General features: G+C 47.2%; 1 protein-coding gene across 4 annotated transcripts in view; it reads left to right on the top strand.

The window, feature by feature from the left end:
• The window catches only part of EXOC2 (exocyst complex component 2), a 123,519-nt gene that overhangs the window by 45,970 nt on the left and 54,124 nt on the right, over positions 1–23,425 (top strand). For 3 of the 4 annotated variants that reach the window (XM_052647749.1, XM_052647748.1, XM_052647751.1), the window contains exons 8-13: positions 3,129–3,274; positions 3,405–3,486; positions 4,218–4,320; positions 7,436–7,554; positions 14,936–15,061; positions 17,890–18,014. In XM_052647749.1, the coding sequence (XP_052503709.1) occupies positions 3,129–3,274; positions 3,405–3,486; positions 4,218–4,320; positions 7,436–7,554; positions 14,936–15,061; positions 17,890–18,014 (701 nt within the window). The remainder of the gene's footprint in view (positions 1–3,128; positions 3,275–3,404; positions 3,487–4,217; positions 4,321–7,435; positions 7,555–14,935; positions 15,062–17,889; positions 18,015–23,425) is intronic. The other variant, XM_052647750.1, reaches the window with a different exon arrangement.

The following is a 23,425-nucleotide window of genomic DNA, read 5'->3' as shown; positions in this document are numbered from 1 at the left end:
TCAGTAAGCAGGAAATGAGGGGGGAGGCTGCAGGTCGAGGGGTCTGCTTGTGAGGAGCTTTCCATGCAATGTCGTGGAGTTTGTCTATTCGGAGGCTGCTGGTGAGCCCCGGAAGGATTTTAAATAAAGCAGTCACATTGTGGACTTAAACATGCTGCCAGTTGTTGGGAGTGGACTGGAAGGAAGCTGGGTGCAGACAGAAGAGGAGCCAGGGAGAGGCGTGAGCGGGGCCTGAGGCTGGTGGGGGCTCGGCCTCAGGCGGGCCGGGGGCGAGCACTGGTGGCTCAGAGGCCCCTGGTCAGCCCGCGTTGCCCTGTGAAGCCTGCCTGTCTGTCCCTCTCTGGGGTTTGTTAGGAGAAGCAAGACACGTGGCAGGGTGCTCAGCCTCTTTGTGTCGGGGTCTTGCTGTGAGTTTAACTGTACATTGAAAAGTTTTCCTTAACTTTGGTTAGCTTTCCTGTTCCGGGGGTGAATAGCCTCAAGGGTCGGGGGGAGCCCTAGCTCCCCAGGCAGAGACGTGGGTCGCCGCCGCCTGGGCTGCACTCTGTGCCCGGTGCGAGCGCCCTGAGCAGGACCCCAAAGAGCTCGAGCGTACTCTGACAGGCAGGCCCGAGGCAGCCAGGCACCCCGGAGCCGCACGCGCTCTTGGGGGGCGACGGCCCCTGGCGCAGGCTCAGGCTTCCCCGTCGCTGAGGACCTCAGATCCGGGGCCGCGCTGCAGTGGCCCATCTCCCCATCTTGTCCTCCTGCTCTGTTGAGAAGCACGTGACACGGATATCGTGTAAGTTCAAGGCGCGCCACGTGATGGCTGGGTGACCATGTGTGACGCCTCATGTCACACCCGGGACTGGCGCCACGTGGAGTGCCGCACGTGGCCTGTGGTGAGAGGGCGCGAGGCTTTCTCCTGGGGCAGTGCTGCCGTCCCCACCCGGCTGCCTGCAGTGGTGTCAGCTCCGTTCCTGAGGCCGCCCGTCCACCCCCGGCCCCGTCTGCCTGCCTCCAGGAGCGGGAGCCGTGCGCTGTCTGCCTCTGGCTGCCTGAACGTGGAGCCCTCCAGGCCCACGCCGGTCGCCCCGTCTGAGGCCGAGGGACCTGCCACCGCCCTGCCAGCCCAGCTGAGGCCTCTGTGCTTGCTGTCTGTGCTGGGGGTGTCCGTCCCCAAGAGCAGGGCACGCTGTCCCTGCGAGGGGGAGGGACGGCCTCCAGTCCGGACGGGCCTGGGGCTGCTGTGCGCGGTGGGGCTGCTCCAGGGCGTCCTGCCTCAGCTCCAGGAGCCGGCCTGTCCTTTACTTCTCAGTTGCCCTGCAGAATGAAGGCCTCAAGTGTGGCTGGTGAGCTGCTGCTGCTTTTTGTCTGCTTGCCCAAATCTTGGCTTCACTGCTTCCATTATTTTCTTACTGTATATAATCGTCCAGTTACCAGTTACGAGCTCCCAGAGTTTTGTTGTGAATGCAGTAAAGTTCACGACAGAATGATAATTCATGGACAGTGTTTTATAAGTTAAGATAATTTCATAACTTAGAATTTGTGTATAAATTAAAGTTTTATGTATATTCTGTATAATTAGAGTTTGATAGCTTATAATTTCTGCCTCTGTGGTTTCTGTATTAAATGTTTATATTATTTAATTTTAAGTGGATTTTCTACCTGTACTTGTTTTCGTGCTTTTTAGGAGTGTTTAAAATTAGTAGTTAGTATTGGTTTATTGTCTTTAAGGTGAAAAAAATCTAGTTTTGATGTTTTGTGCTCTTTCACTGTAGAGAAAGTGCTTGAGGATTTAACATTCACAGCACACACCTAGGTAATCAGCCTTTAAAAATATTCAGTCCTCATTCACAAATGTATTCATTTATGAAGCCTCAATTCATGAAGTCTGTTTCTAAATGATAAATGCTTAATAATAAGCATTCCAAGAAAAACACTTTTTAACCTTAATCAGATTTCCAATATTCATTTACTCATCATTATATGATTTGGTGGCAATAAGGGAATATATATATTTTTCTCATAGCAGAAATTTAGTATTCTACGTTAAATAACGTGGTGAAAATAGCTATACTGACAAAGTTTTTATATCAGGCCTTTAAAATTTCAACAGAATTTAAACATTATTTAGATAAAATAATTATGTTACAAAGACGACTTTTAACACACTCAGGCCACCCACAGTGTGGACTAGAGAATGTGGCATGCCAGCCACCCAGCGAGACGGAGGTCATTTTTTTCATCTTTGCTTAAAGTATAGTCACTAGACCAGATAATGTAGAAACTTTATATGAGCAGTGATCAAACAGCCAAAAAGAGTTTATCCTTTTTCTCTACTTTCCTTGTGACTAATTAAAAATAATTCACAAGTTGAAAAAGCTTAAGTATTTTTATATACAGTAAGTTTTGTTTTAGATAAACGTTTATTAGTGATTCATATAATTTGAGGCCTTTAAGGTAAAAAAAATACATATATATATGTAAATATAAAATGTCCAGTTTGTGTATCATTCTAGAAATATTAAGCTGGTTTAAGAACTATTCATTAATGATGGTGTGTTAGAATTCGATATTTTAAATTGCTTATGTAGTTTTTCTGCCTGCTGCATAGATGATTTTACACAGAAGTAGGGTTAGATCTAAAATGCTTCTTGTGAATAACTTTTCTGGAAAGTTTTTCTTCCTTTTTTCTCTAATTACTATGAATATATAGATACTGAATCCAGAGAATTTAACTAGCGTACTTGTGTGTGCACACACTGTGTATATGTGTGTGTTTTAACCTATTATCTGAATTAATGAAATAACCTAAGGGTCCATAATGCTGTAAAAGTTAAAAGAAGCTAAAATAAATGTAGATTGACATTAGAGAATTTATTTGGGCCTGGTAAGTATGGTTATTCTTAATTGGCTACCATTAATTGGTGTACACATATGAAAAGACTTAGCAAGCAAGATGGAAATTGTGTTTTAGCAAACTGTAAAAAAATAAAAACTCCAGTATAATTGACTTTTAGAAAAGTGTGCTGAGCTTTATAAAATCAAGTATAATAGCAGTCTAGCATTTCGTTTCTTTTGTCCAGTTGCACATTTCTGACCAAAATTAGTTTTTATCTAAATTTCTTTTTCTCCTTTTAAAATAGGAGCAAGTAACACTGCAGATGCATTATTTCAAGAAGTCTTAGGTCGAAAGGACAAGGCAGATTCCACTAGAAACGCACTCAATGTGCTCCAGCGATTCAAGTTTCTTTTCAACCTCCCTCTGAATATTGAAAGGAACATCCAAAAGGTACAGGGCCTGTCTGTGTGCCTGTGGGCGTAGATGTCTTACATTTTCAAGAGTTGTTAAGATGTTTTTTATCTTAACCAAATTAATTAAACTTTACTGACAATCTCCAAAATGTTTCTTTATTTTAAAGGGTGATTATGATGTGGTTATTAATGATTATGAAAAGGCCAAATCACTTTTTGGGAAAACAGAGGTGCAAGTTTTCAAGAAATGTAAGATTTATTACTTTAAGATTTTCTACTTTGCTTTGATCAGAAAATTGTGGAATGAATTTTGCAAAGAATGTTTACGTGCATTTTAGCTTTTGTTTATATGGTGCCCTTTTTCAAGTGTAAGATGGGTACTTCAGGAGTAACATAGTGGAATTTCTTACTGACCTGGAGAGAGAACTATAGGGTGGGTGGACATTCTTTGATCCTTGATAATTGTGATGCTACTTAGGTCTTTTTTACTGGAAAGAACTGTTACAGATGTTTTACAGAAATGGAAATCTACATTTTATTCTTCCCTCTTTAGAAAGACTAATAATATATTTATGAATTCTAACCCTACTTTAAGCAAGTTTTGAAATTATCTCTATGGTAGAGTTATAGAAAATAAAAGCCTAAAATGCCTATTACCTGGGAGAAGTATCACAGGACTTGATTAAATTTGTAAAGAAATTGATAAGGACCCAGAAAGGTTTATTTTTAGTGTGATAAATTTACATGCACAGTGGGGGTGTGTGTGTGCACGCACAGGCTCACACAGTGCAGACCAGTGAGTCTGGCAGGTACACACACCCTGTAACCCGAGTCCTGCAGAGAATGTCTTCATTGCTGGGGCAGTTCCCCTCCTGCCTCTTCTCAGTCAGCCCCTCTGTCCCGCACAGCCAGTCTGCTTTCCGTACTTCGATTTTAAACTTTCATTCTGTAAATCATGTAATTCTTCCCTTTTTAATCAGATTATGCTGAAGTAGAAACACGGATTGAAGCCTTAAGAGAATTGCTTCTGGAGAAGCTGCTTGAGACCCCGTCGACTTTGCATGACCAGAAACGTTACATAAGGTAGCCTGCTGCGAGAGCCTTAAAGAGTCACATGTGTCAGGGTGACGCCGGACCGTCCTGTCGCTCTTACAGAGACTCGGGGAGACTGAGAGAGCGATGAGACAGCAGAAGGGAAGACAAGCAGCAGAAGTTTGGGGACCCATGTAGGTCACCCGGTCTTGTATGTACTGAGACTGGGGAGCAGTCGCCCTTTAAAGGCAAGAGAATCCTGCCGGCTTGGACGAAGGGAAAGCAGCTTCGTTGCCCCTCTCCTGTCCACAGGGTCTAGCCCGGCTGGGGGGGCTGCTCCCTGACTCGCTTCGGGGGTGGTGCTGTCCCACGGGGCCCCAGTGCGGCAGGTGGGGCAGGGCTCGACAGCTGAGGGTTCTGAAAGCTTCCAGGCTTGAAAAGGAGGTGGGGATGCCGCCTTGGAAAGGACAGCAGTAGCAGCAGAAACGTGGACCCCACAGCGTGGTGGGAACCGCGTTGCTCGAGAGGGAGGGAGTTTTAACGTGGGCAGGAGTTGGGAGCTGGGATGCCGGCTGCCCCCCAACAAGACACGCGGTCGCCGCATGGCACCTGGTCACACTTCCTCCACAGGTGGGGGCCTCTGGCTGTCTGCCTTCCCAGCCTGTCTGTGCTTTTCTCTAAGTGTCCCCAGAAGAAAGCACACACTGAGGAATTTTTCTGGCTTGTAGAATCATGGAAATTTAATGCTGCTAATTAACTGTGTGTTGTTAGCCAGCTGCTTTTTTTTTTTTTTAACATGTAAAGTAACAGAGTCCCAGGAAGATTAACCCGTCATCTAGGATACGAAGCTGTTAGCGTCTTGTCTGTGTTCTGCCATGCTGCTTCACTAATAATTACAGTTATTCTGTTACATCTCCTGGTAGGAAGATGATGTTAGACCTTATCGAGTGCAGGATTCCTTTATGTAGTGAATTGCCGTTGTGTAGATAACTCATGATAGTTCCCGTGACCGGTTAACCTACTGGATACCATTTAAAAGATAGTGATATTAAAAAAGGTTCTTTTAAATGGCCTATTGCTTTATTCTCTGTCCTTTCAAAAGGAAAAGAACAAGAATGTCACTGAAGATGTCAAGTAATTTATTTACTTTTTAATCTTTATTTTTGACACTTTGAGACTACATGGAGCAAGTTATCCTCCTTTTAAAATTAAGGGTTTAGTTATTAAAGAATAGGAATCACGTCACAGCCACGCCAGACATCTGCTGGAGTCTGGGATCTGTGACGAGCCACCCTGTGAGCACCAGGTGGGGGGCGGGGCGCTCAGCTCGATCGCCAGCAGGGCTGCGTGTCCGAGCCCCACACTGGGAGCTGTGCGTGGCGTGAGCATGGGCACCCCCGTGCCGTGCGGGGCTCAGTGCTGACTCTGGCCCGAGGCATCCTCACAGTCTCCTCTCTCCCTACTCCGCTGCTGCTAGCAGCCTGATCAAGAAGCAGAGTGCCCCGTAGCAGCACTTCCGTACCAGTGTGATTCTCTCCTTGGTCTTTGTTAACAATCATGTCCAAGTATGCCTAACAGCTCTAACCCTTAACTTTTAAAATTTTGAGTCTGTGCTCACCGTAATTAACATTCCTTACCTTTTCCCCACTAAAAAGCCTTTTTAAAAAGTATTCTTTGGTAATGAAGTTTAGAAGGAAATAGCAATAATCCGTATCAGATTCTAAGCCAAGATTTTTGAAATGAAACTACATGTCTTTATATCCTAAAAGAAAAGAAAGTTACTGAATTAAGTCATTTACCAGGGGAAGGAAAGCCTTAACACAAGTTGTACTTTTGAACTGAAACACTGCAGAGTTTCTGAGACAACAAATTTATCTTTCTTTATAAACTCTTTTGTGTGATACCCATTGACAAGATGGTAGAGAGAGGATTATTCTTAATTTCGGAAGGACTGAAGAGCCTTAAATTTGAGGGGGCGCTGAGCAGAGGGGCGTCTCCGTCTCCTAGCCGTGCTGCTGCACGCGTGCCTCAGAGAGGAGGGCGGGCGCGGGGCGGGGGGGCGCTGTGCTCACTGCTGGTGTGGCTCTGAGGGTGCTGTGTGAGCCCAGGCGGCAGGAGGAGGCGCTGCAGGAGCCTCGGGGGCCCACACGGCTCCTCCTGCCTGAGGCCACAGCCTCCCCTCCTGGAAAACCACCGCCCGCTTCGTCCTGGGGCGGGGAGGGGGTTGTTCCCGAATGCCAGGTGTTGTTTATCACTGACTTGTTTCTCCTCTGGTTAACTGCTGGTTGAGACGCCTGAGTGAGGAAGTGCACGGTGCTGAGGGACCTGGGAGAGATGCCCAGGGGTGTCCCTGCGAGACGTCACGCTTGTCACCATTAGTGACAGTTTATTCTTAAACAAAACTTCAGCCCCAAGACAGTAGACAGCTTAAGGTTTGGAGTAATTTTAAGACAGCAAGTCCAGCTTTGGGAGTTGATTTAATTTGCTTCAAGTTGCTATATTTACGTCTTTCCTGAGGGGTGAGTTTTGAATATATGTCAGTTTTTCAGCAGAAATCTGCTTCAGTTGTCCATCTGGGTTGGAAACTTTCACAGACAGATAAGACTTTAAATATTTTTCAACCTATTTTAAGACTAAGAAAAATGGCGCCTCTACTGTATTTTTTTGAGGACTGTCTCCTCATGAATCAGGGTTTAGACTTACAGGCCAGTGTTTGCTGTCACCAAACCTCTGTACTGTGGTCTGAATCTCAGCTGCCCTGTTGGGAGCATATAGAAAGCAGGGTCACACTGCCATCTGGTGGCTGTGAGTTTCAGACCAGAGAGGAAGGTCACCGGGCGGAGACCCTGCTGGCGTTTCCTGTGCCGCCCAGAGCTGAGCAGGCGCACCCTGATCAGGACACTGCGCGCCATCTCTGTCACCGTGGTTGGCTTTTTATAAAGTCCTAGCGTTTTGAAATGTACTTTCGTTGTTAACTGCATGCAAAGAAGTTTGAATATGTTTCATTTAGAACGGAATATTAAAGAGTAAGTATTGAATGCTTTACTAGTTCACAGAGTTTTAGGCATCCTTAAAAGCTGTGACTTTAAGACACGCTAGCTACCGTTTTGACCTTATGGCTGAGCAGCAGAAGCTGGCTCGGTCAGCCGTTGCCTTGCTGTTTCAGGCACCTGTCCGACCTCCACGCGCCTGGCGACCCTGCGTGGCAGTGCATCGGGGCCCAGCACCGGTGGATCCTCCAGCTCATGCACGGCTGCCGGGAGGGCTGCGTGCGGGACCTCAAAGGCAAGGCCCTCCCCACCCCACCCCCACCGTGAGCACCCTGCCTGAGCCAGGGACTGAGAGGCGTGGGGTAAGCCTCAGCACGCCTGCCTTGTGCGGACTGGCCGTGTGGATGGAGCTTTGGGCCGCGGACGGTAACCCCAGCGGGAGTGTCGTGCCATATAGGGATGGCGCCCGTGTCCGTCAGCAGGAGCATGCGCTCGTCACTCCACCAGCTAGCTGCCTGTTGAGCTCTGCTGCACACCAGGCCCTGAGCTAAGTCCAGGGGTGCAGACGTGGGCCCTGCCCTCACCTCTCGGTGACGCTGGGTTTGGGAGGAGGGTGAGGCAGTGTGGGAGCGAGGCTGGCGCAGAAGGGAGGCCGCAGGTGTGTGTTAGTCTGTGGTGGGTTAGCTGGCTTGGATGTGAGTGTTCTCCAGCTGTGAATCAGTTTTTTTCTATTAATGTTTAGGAAAACCCAACTATCTCTTTTCCTGATGCCATATCCAACCTCCTCTTGTGTCACTAATTATTTTATAGTTTTAGCAAGTGAAAACATCAAGCAGCATGCTCAGCCTGAGGCGGGTGTGGATTCTGGAGGCCTTCGTTTCTTGTGCTCGGAGTCTGCTCGGTTGGGCAGGCTCTCGCCCGGGGCTGCCTGACACAGTCCCCTGGTGTTTCTAAAGACTGTCACTCCCCAGCCTCCTCCCCTCCCCTCCCACTGTGTTAGACTCTCTTCTGGCAGCGTCCACACGTCAGTGGTTTTAAAGCTTCCAGGTGACTCTGCTGCAGCAGGGCTGGCAGGCAGTGTGGTGGATGCGTGCTCGGGACTGAAGTACTGTGCTGGGCGGACCCAGGTGGTCTGCAGCCTCTTGGAGCTTGTCCTCTAGTGAGAGAGAAGCGGTTTAAAAAGTCACATAGGTGTTTATTTGTCACATAAGTATAATTGTGAGAGGTATTCCGAAGTGGGGAGTACAGAACTCCTCCTCAGCCTGGTTAACCGGAGGCCCTGGAATGTTCCTGGAGGAGATGCTGTTGCCACTGAGCCTCGAGGAGGAGTGTGGTTTTCCAGGGAAGGGCCGCTGAAGGGTGGTCAGATGGCCCGGCTTACAGACCGGGCTGTGGTCTGTCTGAAGGCTTTCCTGCTCAGGTCTGTAAGAAACAATCCGACTGCACGATTTAGTTTTGAAGATATGCAAATTTCTGGAAAACGTGTCTGATTTATAAAGACCACACAGGAAATTTCATGCTTGTCATTGCATCCATACCCGAAAGCTCTGATGCTCAGTGTCCCGTCACTGAAGCCTGGGTCCTTCCTGGAGGTGAATGGAGAGGCGCCCTCACCTGGTGGAGCCCGCCCTTGTCATCTGTCACACTCACCACCCAGCACCGCCGAGAGGCAGCGTCTCCGGGAAGAGGACACTCGCTTCTGGGAGGCTGGGGACCTGCCCCTTTATTTAGCTAAACTTACTCACCCAGCACCGCCGAGAGGCAGCGTCTCCAGGGAAGAAGGACACTCGCTTCTGGGAGGCTGGGGACCGGCCTTTTTCTTTACTCTGACCGAGCCTGTTGTAGAGGTTGTCCTTGCTGGCGGCATAGTTGAAGGAATGTGCATTGACTGGAATTTCTTGTTAGTGATGAGGTTTACGTAAAGTTATTTCCATAAGTTGGTCTTTCTGATTGAAAAGTGCAACATAATAGTTTATAGCTCTTTCAACTTACTCCACAAATTTCATGACAGTATAGTATAAGTTTCCTAAATCCATAAGCCAGATGTTTATAGATTATGATTTTAACCGTCCTTTGACGTTCAGAAGAACATCCTGAGCCATACCCACCTGTTGTCAGCAACACAGCTAATATAAACAATATAGACAGTCCTAACAAGTCCATGCTCTTTAATTGCAAAGCTGGTATATTCTTTGAGCTCACATCAGAAGGAGTTGATTATTTTGGAGAATTCCAAACATACTTAGGAGCACCAAGGGTGATCCCATGACCTCTTCTGTGTCTGCCCAGTTTAGACAGTTATGTGCTCACAGCCAGTCTCATTTCACCTGCAACCCCTCCCTCACCCTGAACTATTTTTGAAGCAGGTCACTTCATTTCATTTATAGTTATTTCAATATGTAATTTTCAAAGATAAACATACTTTGTGAAAACTATGTCACTTGAACTTGTCAAAAGCTATCATCATTGCCTGAAGTGTTATCAGCACTTTCTTGGTGTCAAGCATTTAGTTAACTGTCACTTTCAAAAGCAGTTCGATTTGTCCAGTAGCTCTTGAAGTACATAGATGCTGTGGCTTTTTAATCAGTGGTCGGTGCACAGGCAGACGGCGGCAGCGCAGAGGCGGCACGCAGATGGAGGCAGGACTCGTGTTTCTTGCAGGAGTTAGCCGCTGGTGACATAGCGTCCACGGTGGCCGGCTGGCCCCTGGACGCTTCCCTGGTTGCCGTCATCAGTGTGTGTGCCCCTGGGCATGGCCGCTCTGTGCCGTGCACCTGTGTGCCCGGTGCAGACACTGTAACGACGTAGTGAAGGCATGTGTGTGCGGTTCAGCTCAGTCCAGTGGCTCAGTTGTGTCTGACTCTTTGCAACCCCATGAGCCGCAGCACGCCAGGCCTCCCTGTCCATCACCAGCTCCCGGAGTCCACCCAAACCCCTGTCCATTGTGTCAGTCATGCCATCGAACCATCTCATCCTCTGTGGTCCCCTTCTCCTCCTGCCCTCAATCTTTCCCAGCATCCGGGTCTTTTCAAATGAGTCAGCTCTCCGCATCAGGTAGCCAAAGTACTGGAGTTTCAGCTTCAAAATCAGTCCCTCCAGCGAACACCCAGGACTGGTCTTTAGGATGGACTCGTTGGATCTCCTTGCAGTCCAAGGGACTCTCAAGAGTCTTCTCCAACACCACAGTTCAAAAGCATCACTTCTTCGGGGCTCAGCTTTCTTTATAGTCCAGCTCTCACATCCATACGTGACCACTGGAAAAACCATAGCCTTGACTAGATGGACCTTTGTTGGCAAAGTAATGTCTCTGGTTTTTAATATGCTGTCTAGGTTGGTCATAACTTTTCTTCCAAGGAGCAAATGTCTTTTAATTTCATGGCTGCAGTCACCATCTGCAGTGATTTTTGGAGCCCAAAAAATAAAGTCAGCCACTGTTGCCCCATCTATTTCCCATGAAGTGATGGGACCGGATGCCATGATCTTCGTTTTCTGAATGTTGAGCTTTAGGCCACCTTTTTCACTCTCCTCTTTCACTTTCATCAAGAGGCTCTTTAGCTCCTCTTCACTTTGTGCCATAAGGGTGGTGTCATCTGCGTATCTGAGGTGATTGTGTTTGTGGGTGGATGTTTATGTAAAATATTGGCCTTAGTTACAAGTTTGCTGGGAATAACTATAGTTTTTTGTTCTTGTTGTTGTTAATTCACAACCAGTTGTTCTGACGGACTCCCGGTTTACAGATATCCGAGTTCTGTGTAACAGAAATGAGGTCAGTGCGGAGCAGGACTCCTAAGTATCATTTGGACTTTCTGTTGGCACCCTCTCATAACTACACCCTGTGGGTCTGGTAGAAACCTGGGATGTCTGGTTCAGACATGACTCGGGTCTACATTTTGCATGTGAGGTGACTGCCTCAGAGGAGCCACATGACTGCTCAGCTTCTCTGAGTCGGGCACACAGTTCCACGGACCTTCCTGTTCTGGTGCTGAAGCTAATGTTCCATCAGCTGGGTTTCTGGACGCAATGAGCTGACGGCGTGGTGGCGGCAGTGCCTGCGTCTCTTTCAGCACTTCCCACTTCTTGCGAAGCTCCGTCACTTTCATTCAGGTCCTCTCAGGAACCTGTGTTCAGTGCGAAGGCTTGTTGGGCTCTTAAGTCTGGAGCATGGATTGTGAGTTGCGTTGTGTCATCTGCACTTAGCCTTTAACACCAAAGAGGAGAAATTGATTCCCCTACCCTAGGCAGAAGGGTCACGACCTGAGACAGTGTTTGTGACGTGAAACTACAGCTTTAAAAGATAGAGTGTAAATACTTCAGACAGGAGAAGATGTCTTTGTAGGTAAAGCTGGTTTTCATGCATTAATTTAAGGAACCTGATACAATTTTTAAGAAGCTTTACATGGTGCTAAGTCACTTCAGTCGTGTCCGACTCTGTGCGACCCCATAGACAGCAGCCCACCAGGCTCCCCTGTCCCTGGGATTCTCCAGGCAAGAACACCGGAGTGGGGTGCCCTTTCCTTCTACATGGTGGTTTGTGTTAAAAATGCCGATTGTATTTGTCTCGTGGTCTGCAAGAAAAGCTCATGAGCAGAGATGGTGGTAGATTTTCGGAGCCAGGGAAACCTGGTGTGTTGCAGTCCGTCGGAGAGTCAGACATAACCGAGCTGAGCTGAGTCCTCCGTAAAAGCCACATTTTTCCAGGACAGGTTGTTTGCATATGAAGCTTGTCTGCAGAGGTAGGTCCCAGGGTGCTGTTCTTGTGGGCACTGCAGCAGCACCTCCTCTGGATGCCTGCTTTATGGCCGCAGCACAGACCAGCCTGGTGAGTGGGCCTGAGGGTGCACACCAGGACTCAGACAGGAGGTGACCGCTGCCCCTCAGCACGGCCAGCCGGGCACCAGGGAGCGCGTTGCTGCGCCTCGTGGCCTGCCTCTGTAGCCCTCATGCTATCTTTTGGCTTTTCTAAGGGGAGACAAACATGGGGAAAGAGCAAAAATAAGGATCAGCATTAAAGAATTCATCTTTAAAGCGTAAATGCCTGTGGACGAGTCTGTTTTCTTCCAGTCTGGGCTAGTTAACTGTTTGGCTTCTCTTCCAAAACTTTTTACCGCCTTATAAGAAGTGTCGTTTGTCTCTTAAAATTCCTATGAAATAGGGCCAAAATGAGACTAAATCGTCAGGTTTCCTGTCAGGAAAAGCCTTTGGTTTAACCCCCTACTGACATTCTCAAACAGGATTTTTAAAGGTAGCCTTCAAAGGCATTTTTTCCTTTGTTCTGAAAACAAGTTTAAGTCTTAAAATACATGCTGACTCTATCTAGTAACTCCAGGGAGCATCAATAGGACTCAGCAGCGACAGGGTCGGGCAGAGGCGGACCAGCGCTTCTAGAGCAGATGGAAGCAGGAGCTTCCTGTGCACAGTCGCACGACAGAAAGAAGTGCGCTTCTGTGTGGCGCAGGTTCTCTTTGAAAACGTAGACTGATGCGTCACACCTGAAAGGTTTAATCTGAACCATCACAGTGTGGCTCTATCATAAGGGGAAACATCGAGCATAGGGAGGGCAGGCGAGCAGTTGCTCAGTCGTGTCTGACTCTGCGATCCCATGGACTGTAATCTTCCAGGCTCCTCTGTCCATGGGATTTTCCAGGCAAGAGTACTGGAGTGGGTTGCCATTTCCTTCTCCAGGGGATTAAGCATAGAGGCTGTGCTAAATATCTCCTCTTTTAAATATTTCAGACCTTGAGCAGATTGTTAAGTTAATTACTTGCGGAAATAAAAACGTTTGTTTATCCAGTTGTCTTGAAATATAAAAAGGCTATATTTTTCAAGTCAAGCTCATCACAGTACATGCGTAAACTGTATTTCAAATTTATGTGTGGTTTTGTGAATTTGTGCAGCTTAACTAAACTGTATTTTCTTGATATTTAAAAAATACAACTGGGGCCTTTATGCAGACAGTCAGTTACTAAATTTAATTGTAGTGTCTCCATAATGTAGGCTCAGGTGGCTCCGGGCAGCTGGTTGGTGTAGCCTCCACTAGGAGACTTGCTCCAGAGTCCTCAAGTCTTCTGCAAAACTATGAGAACAGCTCTGTGAAGTGAAGTCGCTCGGTCATGTCCGATTCTTTGCGACCCCGTGGACTGTAGCCTACCAGGCTCCTCTGTCCATGGGATTTTCCAGGCAACAGTACTGGAGTGGATTGCCGTTTCCTTCTCCAGGGGATCTTCCCGACTCAGGGATCGAACCCGGGTCTCCCTCGTTGTAGACAGATGCTTAACCGTCTGAGCCACCAGGGAAGTCACGTGTTTTTATACATATATTAGATGTGTTAATAAGTTTTATTTTAAAGTTGTTATAATGAGGATATATATTAGGAAGTTTCTAAAGTTTATTTTTTTGAGATTTAAAAAAACAATTCCTCTCCTGAATGTTTTGCACGTAGTTGATCACGGTGTTGATTTAAAGAGAAAAGGCAAGTCCCAGGGGCAGTGCTGGCTGTGTTCCCCCACCCCGAGTCCTGCGTGGCGTGCCCTCCCTGCTCGCCCTTGCTTCAGTGGCTTCAGAAGAGTCAGTGCCTCCAGACTCTTGCACTGGGATTTTATTCGCTTGCTTTGAGATTTGTAAGCCATAGCGGATATACAGAAGAAAGTAGATCCAGGAGAGAGGGGTCGGAGAACAGCACCAGCCTGTGACTGCAGTGGCAACAGCCGTCTCTCCAGCACAGTGGGGGTCTGGTTGTCCTTTTGCTTTTGTCCTTTCTTCAGGAGAAGATACTGAGATGATATTCAGGGTGCTGTGAATCCGAAGCACAATGCCTCCCATTAGAAATTGCTGCTGCTGTAGGCAAGAATACTGGAGTGGGCTGCCATTTCCTTCTCCAGGGGATCTTCCCAACCCAGGGGTCGAACCTGTGTCCCCTGCATTGCAGACAGACAGACTACCGTCTGAGCTGCCAGGGAAACCCGTGGGTCAGCGGTGCAAGTTTATTTAAGCCGTTTTCGTACTAGATGCAGCTCAGCAGGATTTTACACGATTGTACATTTGTTTCTTAATCTAATTTGAAAAGACAAAATTAGCTTCCACATTAAAATGGAGACTAGTAATAAGTACACTGGCACTTGAACATCTGATTTACTGTTGCAACAGGGTAGCGTTCCCGCGGTCCTGTCAGTGGCGCATTAGCTTCTGGGGTGTTCACAGTGTGGGCTGGGAAGGACCCAGGCCGGGCAGCTGGCAGCGGGAACAGAAATGGGAAGCCAGGTCCCACGGCCCACAAAAAGAAATCGTGGAATTTGGAGGCTTAACGGCAGGAGCAGAGCTTTCTGCTGCAAGTCGGCTCCACTAGACCCCGTGCCTGCCTTCTCCAGCCAAGCTGCTTTCAAAGATGAGTTTCACCCTGGTGTTCATGTACATGCCCCCCCCCCCCCTGTTTTGCCAGACATTGATTCTGAAATGATACATAAGTTTTGTGTCTGTACTAAGCCAGAGTAACAGATTTAATCATCCATATCTGTATGGTGGGAGTGACTTTTAAAAGCTATTTAGACAAAATATTTCTAGTTCTACTTCAGTTGATGTCTTATTTAAAAGATGGAAATTTAGAGCGAGGTCTAAATTTCGGTCCATTTAATCACCTAGTAATTTCCGGGAGTCCAAGAAAACACCGCCTCTCTTTTCAGGGCCCCCGGGCCTTCATGGCACCTCGCTGGACCTCGACGCCGAGTTGCGTGCCTCCGCGCCCAGTCACCTCGGGCAGACGGCGTCGCTGAAGAGGGGCAGCAGCTTCCAGCCTGGTCGGGATGACGGTGCGTGTCTCCCTCCACTTCTTTCAGATTTGTGTTTGTGTAGCTGCCGTTTTTCTCCTGGAAAGTTCCATAATTACTTGTGTTGCTGCTGCTGTTACCAGCCATCATGCTTTCTACTTGTTAAGTGACAGCCCAGAAATTAAACTTAGATAATCATGATGTATTTTACATTGCACATTAAAGAAATGCCATTTGATTTTTTAAGAAACCATTGGGCATAGGTCAGTGTTACTCACGTTTCTGTGGTTGAGTTTTTCAAAATATGCCACAGAAAAAATTCTCTGAGAACTTCTTCAGGATGAATGTTGCAACAAAAGTTAATTTCTGTAGGCAGTACAGAAAAATAGTAGACAATTTTTTACCGAATTTTAGAATTTGGTTTGAAAAAGAGTTGCTCATTTAATATTAATCATAAATTGGTAACCATCGTTCCTGGGGTAAGTAAGGCATCTCAAATTGTAACTGTGTCACGTTTTTTCCTGAGGTTGACACTTACCGCTGTTTGTTTGCACGTGTGAGATATAAAACACGTGGCCATAGTGCGTTCATGTAACAGTTAGTCGCTGATGGCTCATAGTCTCAGTAATCAATGTAAGGGATGCAAATGAGGCAATAGAAATGCATCTTACCTAATTTCAAGTACCTCTGAAGGTTATTTCAAAGTATTTCGTATTATTCTTTCAAGTATTGGAGTAGAGATTTATTAATAATACGAATGAATGTACATCGTAAGCACAACTTAAAATCAGACGATTCTTTTGTGCTAAATGAAAGGTTCTCTGTGTAACTGTCAATGTTCCCCCTTCTTACCGTGTTCCCACCAGACACTGGAGTAAATACCGGGAAGAACATGGCTACTCGCTTCTGTCCAGTGTGTAGCGTGTAGCCCTGTGAGCAGAGGCCAGCAGGGTCTGATCCACAGTCAGACTGCGGAGTGTCAGGGCACACCTCCTTCCCTGACGAGGGTGGTGCGGAGTCTGTGAACGCTGTGTGCACCTCTCCTGGCTGCTCTGTGCTGCCCTGCTGCCAGCTGACCCTCTAACAGGCTTAACTCAGAAGTGACCCTTGAGGCCGACTGAATTATATCATCGTCATCCCGAGTCCGTTCAGTTCAGTCGCTCAGTCGTGTCCAACTCTTTGCGACCCCATGGACTGCAGCGCACCAGGCTTCCCTGTCCATCACCAACTCCTGGAGCTTGCTCAAACTCATGTCCATCAAGTTGGTGATGCCATCCAACCATCTCATTCTCTCTCGTCCCCTTCTCCTCCCACCTTCAATCTTTCCCAGCATCAGGCAGGGTCTTTTCCAGTGAGTCAGCTTTTCACATCAGGTGGCCAAAGTATTGGAGTTTCAGCTTCAGCATCAGTCCTTCGAATGAATATTCAGGACTGATTTCCTTTAGGATGGACTGGTTGGATCTCCTTGCAGTCCAAGGGACTCTCAGGAGTCTTCTTCAACACCACAGTTCAGAAGCATCAGTTCTTCAGCACTCAGCCTTCTTTGCAGTCCAACTCTCACATCCATTCATGACCACTGGGAAGACCATAGCCTTGACTAGACAGACCTTTTTCAGTGAAGTAATGTCTCTGCTTTTTACTATGCTGTCTAGGTTGGTCATAGCTTTTCTTCCAAGGACCAAGCTTCCTTTTAATTTCATGACTGCAGTCACCATCTGCAGTGATTTTGGATCCCCCCAAAATAAAGTCTCTCACTCTCCATTGTTTCCCCATCTATTTGCCATGAAGTGATGGGACTGGATGCCATGATCTTAGTTTGCCGTGATCCGTCTCGAGTAGTTCAGATTTATCCTGCCTGGGTTTTGTCAAGCTTCTTGCATCTGCTTTATCCAATTCTGAAAGTTTTCATCAAATTTGGGAGATTCTGGGCAATCACTTTGTCAGACTTTCTGCTTCCTTTTCTGGACCTCAGTGGCATATCTGTTGATCCAGTGGGTTATCCATAGACTGCAGAGGTCTGATCCTCACCTGTCTTTCCACTCTGCTCCATTATAGAGTTGATTACTCTGCCTTCAGCTTCTCTGATGTTTTATCTTCAGTGGCTAACCTAAACATTTCACATTGTTTTTTCATCTCTAGAAGTTCCATTTGGTTCTTTTGAATTTCTTCCCTTTCTTTCCTCATCATTTTCATGTTTTCTTTTACTTGAACATTGTCTTTGTGGGTTAATTTCACCTCTGTCATTTACTCTTAACTAGTTACTCTTAACTAGTTTTCTCCCGGTTTTCTGGTTCTGATTCTCTTTCCCCTGCCTTTCATTCTGGCTAGTCGTGTTTTATTGTTTCTCAGACACTGGGAATGTTCAGTGTTGAGTGTCTGGGTTTTGTTGTCTCCCTTTAAAGAGTGTGAGACTTCATCAGTTACTTGGGAATAAGTGTGTTTCTGGCAAGGCCTGTGGTTAATCTGCTGGAGCAGTAGCCTTCCTTCTAGAGCCCCGGCTGAAAGGACTGGGCTGGTCAGGAGGACTGCTCCCTGCCTGCCTGTGGGGCTCCTGGGCCCCTGCCCTCCCCACTGCCCGGCTGTGAGGGTCCTGGGCCCCTGCCCTCCCCACTGCCCTGCTATGAGGTTTCCTGGCCCCTGCCCTCCCCACTGCCCGGCTGTGAGGCTCCCTGGCCCCTGCCCTCCCCACTGCCATGCTGTGAGGTTCCCGGGCCCCTGCCCTCCCCACTGCCCTGCTGTGAGGCTCCCGGGCCCCTGACTGCACCACTGCCCAGTTGTGAAGTTAGTTGTGGGTACAGCAGTGTGTTCAAAGAGACTTTCACTCTTGATTCAGAAGTGTATTAATACTGTTCGCTTCTTTTCCCCTTTAGCATGGAGATGCAAGACCCCTCATCGGGTGGCATTTGTTGAAAAATTGACCAAGCTTGTTTTAAGTCAGCTGCCCAACTTCTGGAAACTCTGGATTTCATATGTCAATGGGAGCCTTTTCAGCGAGGTATGTGTGCAGATTTGACTGTAGATGTAGCTCAGTCATTGTGAGCTTCTAGTCTTAATCATTTTAGATTTTGAAGTGACTTTTTTAAAACCTCAGAAGCCCAGAGCCTCTATCGTCAGATATTTTAAGATTAGTTGAAAATTCTATACAGCCCTAACACTGATAGCTGTGTGGCCTTGATCAGGTGCCCTCCCTGTTCTGGCCTTGGGCCCTCGACTGTAGAGTGAGTAGTGAGTGCCTCCCAGGAGGTGGGTGAGGGTTTGGGGAGACGGCCACTCAGAGAACAAGACTCCGGGGTGAGGACAGTGCCAGTCAGGCCGTGCTGTGGGTGAGACTGTGGTGCAGTTGGCAGGAAGCAAGTGATAAAACAAGGAGAAAATGTCTGCATCCTGCACCTAGGTCTCAGGTGAGCAGGACTTTCCTGGTTGGACAGAACTTAAAGATCCTGTTTTCTGGCCCCTGTGTGCTCCACCTGAGAAGTTGTTTAAGTGTTTACGTTCTCAGAAGCTGCACATGTGCTCAGTGTCCTGATCACAGATAGTTGGCAGCACGGAAGTTAGGGACGCAAAGAAGCGGCTCTGCTGTCTCCCTCCCTGTTCACCCGTGGCAGGCCCCCAGGTCCCAGGGTGTAGACTCCGAGGCTTTTTATCAGTGGTTAGAAGAAAGCTCTGTGCAGAGGGCAGCCTCCCGTACAGCGTGCACAGAGTTTGGCCTTCACACATGCAGAGCTGCTTGTTGCTCCCAAGGAGGAGTGTGCCTTCAGGCGCCCTGAAGCAGCTTCGTCAGTGCTCCATTGCACACGGGCCCCCCGCCATGTTGCACCCTCACCCTCTTACCTGCCCCCCCAAAGCAGGTCCCTCTTGAGACTGGAAAGAGGAGGTGCCTCCACACCAGCGCCTGGACAGGTGTGTTCATAGCTTCTTTTGCAGAGTGTCAGCGTTTGAACACCCAGTGTGTGTCGCTGACTAGCTGTGATGTGGCAGTTAACAGTATGTGAAATGCTTATGACAGAATCTGGCGGATAAATGAGATGCTGCTCTTTCTATTTGGAGAAAGTATTCTTTCCAGTATTTGAAGTGCTGTTGGCCTGGCACACAGTAGGTGTCTCATAGCTGTAAGAAGTGCGGCAGTGGTGGTGACCAGAGGTGTGTGGGGCAGCGTTGAGGCAGGGGCTCACATACCTAAGGGAGGCGTGCCCTAGACACTGCCTGAAGCTCATTGTTTTTTTTCCCCAGCAGAGTGTTTTTCCTTCTAGTTGTATCAGTTTCTGGAGGTGCTCTCCCCCTCCACATGGACAGTAGTTATCTCATCTTGAGTCTTTTTAGAGTTTTTGATCTGGAATAATGTAGTGAAAAGGGACTATATTTTCCTGCCTTACAGGTTATACCTAGTTGTGGTAAATGTCTAGATGAAGTATTTAATTGCAGATGAAAAATAAATGAGCTCAGGAATAATATTGGCCCTGAAAAAAAAATCGCTTGTAACTAGTTGTATCAGTTGGATTTGCCTGTGGAGTTTCTACCTATTTATAGTTATAAACTTCTCTTAAAAGTTTATAGTAATGTTATTAGTTAAGTGCAGTTTACTCCACAGGTTTGGGTGTGTTTTTAACTAAGTTACCCTCTACTAGAGAGCTAGGAAGACCCCAGAGGACAGTGGAGGGAGTGGGCGAGTGAGGAGAGGGTCCTGTCATGCCATGAGTCAGAACCAGAGACTGGAGTCAGTGTTGGGAAGAGCTCCAGGGTTTTGGTATTTCATTTCATACAGGAAAGCTCTGAAATATTTAGTTACAACTTACTTGAATTTCTTTTCTTGTTGTAAAACTATTTTTTTTTTATTTAGAGTTCGTCCGTTAAAAGATTTAGATGGAGTTTCCAACAGTTTAACAAATAGTTCTTCAGACGAGTCACGGCCACGTGAAGCGACTCGTGTGAATCAAAACAGTGCAGTCTAACCGTCGGTCTGACCACAGAGCAGTTTTGGTCTGTGTGTGCAGGAAAGAGTTAAGGGTTTAGCTAGTGAAATGGTTAATAGTAGGGTAAGATCTCACCTTTAGATATCTTTTAAATATAGTGTATTTTCAGGTGAAAACTTTTAAAGTAGCCAAATTTTTAAATATTAGGAGTCAGCATTTTAAAAAGTTGTATAACTCATAGTATGTAAATTAAAATGTTCTTCCTGTTGCAAAATTTTCTTTTTAAAAACAGGGCAAACGGCACATAATTCAGCATGTTGGAGATATTCAACTCTTTATCAAACAAAAACAATAAGTAACAAATTTTTTTACCGGTTGGAAGAGGAAGGCCTTACAACTGGTTCCCCCACCCACTCACTCCAGCTGCTCACTTCTTTACGTGATTGGAGATGCCCTCGGAGTCTAAACAGCTGTTCTGTCCCATCGGCGTCTTCATGCACGTACTAGCACCTGTTTGGTGGGCGAGACTGTTGTGGAAAAGTTTAGCCTTAATTTTAGTATGATGTTTTTAACAGTTGATTTTTACTCTTTCTGTTGATTCCAAGCTATTTCACAGGACAAAGGACTTTGAAGTAATCTTCCCATTGGACAGACATTTAGTGCTGTGGCAGATACAACAAGGAAAACGCCGTCCGGCAGTCAGGATACTTAGTTTTATATGGGCACAGCCCTTCACGGAGACAAATTGCGCCTTCTGTGAGAGTCCCTCCCCTTCCTGTGCAGCACAGCAAGCCAGGCCTTATGGTCAGGGCTCAGGAAAACAAACGACGCCGGCTCTGTTTTCAGCAGGATATGTATGGAGAGAGTGGGTTTATTCCAAGGAGCTGTTTCCCAGGACTGCGGAGTTAATGGCCCAGGGCCCATAGTCAGTGTGCTGGAGGCCCTGTGGTTCCCAGCTGCAGGCCAGCAGACTCCAGACCCAGAAAGCCACCCTTTCACTCTGTTCTGCTCAGGCCATCTGCAGACACCAAGAAGGCAATCTGAAATTCAGATTTGGAAAGGAGATCTTTCTGCGAGGAAAGATTTGGGCTGGAAATGTGAATTTGGAGCTGTGATCTTGTGACTTATAATGAGAAGTATGTATTTGGTCTTCACTTCTGATATTGTGACTTCGTAAGTGTGCAGGCATGTTAGCGAGTGTCTCATCTCCCCGCTGAGGCCAGGCTCGTTGTCCAGAGGACCGGCCGTGGGTTTAGAGGATAGGAACTTTCAGTGCCGCCCCAGAGAGAAGGGCTGAAGGCTGAGTTCAGTCGCCAGGGATCTCGTCAGGTGTGTCTGCACGGTGACGCCTCAGTCGCAGCCCTGGGGATGGGGACACCGCGCCCTTTGCCTCTTGCCCTTCCGGCTGGTCGGGCTCCGCCGTGAGCCCCTCCGCTCGCACCTCACCGCAGCTCTGCATCACCTCAGTTGCTTCTCAAGTGTCTTAGAGGGAGAAAAGCATCAACTTCTGTAAATCCTGGTGTACAAAGAATTTTGAGCGTTGCTGGCCAAGAGACTTAGGAATTCACTTGTTGAATTATTATCGTGATTTTTCGTTCTTTCAAAAAAAGCATCACTACAAAGAAAAAATCTTTAAAAGTTGCACAAGAAGTGAGAGTTATTGCCAGAGAGGGGTGTGTGTCTGTGTGGGCTGGCCTTGTCCATCAGGGTGTCTGCCTCTTGGTGAAAACACCAGCGTCCTTATCCTTGTCTTCCTCCTTCGGGTCAAAAGTGTTGACCATGTAGATGGCTCTCCACAGTTTCTGTAGCTTATACCTAAAAAAAAATGACATTACCTGAAGTATTTTAAAATTACCTTGGTGTCAGTATCATAGTCATTTATAATGCATTATTCCACCTAAATACACCACTGTTTTCCCTTTTCACGTTATGGTGGTGAGTCTTTTTATATTATGCCATTTCATGATGACTTGTTCCTTTGGAAAGTGTCCTAAGTTTGTCCTGCTAGGACATTCTATAGAATAATATTGGGTTGTAAGAAAATTTGATAATAAAAAGTTAACTATAATCCAGTTGAAGAGATTTCTCTCTTAATCAGTGTAAAGTGGTCTTCTACACACTGCTCTAAGGAGAAAGAGAAATCAGAGGGAAACATGATTCTACAGTCAGTTCTAGAATACATTCCCTCCAAACTGGACTAAAATCCCTGGAAGAAGAGTGCTGATGTGTAATTAAAAAAAAAAAACAAAACACCACCATTCATGCTTATAGTCTCGAATACTTTGGGGGAGTGTGGGGGCAGGGTTTCCCACGTGGTGCGTTTGTAAAGAGCCCGCCTGCCAATGCAGGAGGTACCAGAGATGCAGGTTCAATCCCTGGGTCAGGAAGGTCCTCTGGAGGAGGGCATGGCAACCCACTCCAGTGTTCTTGCCTGGATATCCCACGGACAGAGGAGCCTCGTAGGGCAACAGTCCATGGGGTCACAAAGAGTCGGACACCACTGAGCACACACACATTGAGGGAGGGGGGCGGTGGACCGGGGCACCGCAGATGGCCAGAGCTGCTCCTGCTTCCGCTTCTCTTCCAGCCCGGGAAGCAACTCTGGAGCACCGTCGTGGGCCCCATGCCTGTAGGTCCAACCGTAGAAAGTCGCAGATGAGAACGGCATGTGACATGCACCTACAGAAAGGATAGCTTCAGCCTCATACTTAGGGCTACTTTCGGGAATTGTACTTAAAGCTTTTAGAAAGATAAATAGCTTCTTGTTGAAATAAGGAGGGTTTTCTAATTCAGTTCAGTTCAGTAGCTCAGTCATGTCTGACTCTTTGCGACCCCATGAATCGCAGCACGCCAGGCCTCCCTGTCCATCACCAAATCCCAGAGTTCACTCAGACTCGCATCCATTGAGTCCGTGATGCCATCCAGCCATCTCATCCTCTGTCGTCCCCTTCTCCTCCTGCCCCCAATCCCTCCCAGCATCAGGGTCTTTTCCAATGAGTCAACTCTTCGCATGAGGTGTCCAAAGTACTGAAGTTTCAGCTTTAGCATCATTCCTTCCAAAGAAATCCCAGGGTTGATCTGCTTCAGAATGGACTGGTTGGATCTCCTTGCAGTCCAAGGGACTCTCGAGTCTTCTCCAACACCACAGTTCAAACGCATCAATTCTTCAGCGCTCAGCCTTCTTCACAGTCCAACTCTCGCATCCATACATGACCACAGGAAAAACCATAGCCTTGACTAGACGGACCTTAGTTGTCAAAGTAATGTCTCTGCTTTTGAATATGCTATGTAGGTTGTTGATAACTTTTCTTCCAGGGAGTAAGCGTCTATTAATTTCATGGCTGCAGTCACCATCTGCAGTGATTTTGGAGCCCAAAAAAATAAAGTCTGACACTGTTTCCCCTGTCTCCCCATCTATTTCGCATGAAGTGATGGGACCAGATGCCATGATCTTTGTTTTCTGAATGTTGAGCTTTAGGCCAACTTTTTCACTCTC

This window comes from Budorcas taxicolor, chromosome 11 (assembly GCF_023091745.1).
Source record: "Budorcas taxicolor isolate Tak-1 chromosome 11, Takin1.1, whole genome shotgun sequence".
NCBI classification, from domain to species: Eukaryota; Metazoa; Chordata; class Mammalia; order Artiodactyla; family Bovidae; genus Budorcas; species Budorcas taxicolor.
The sequence above is the reverse complement of the archived record's forward strand: the minus strand, read 5'-3'. Positions and strand labels throughout refer to the sequence as shown.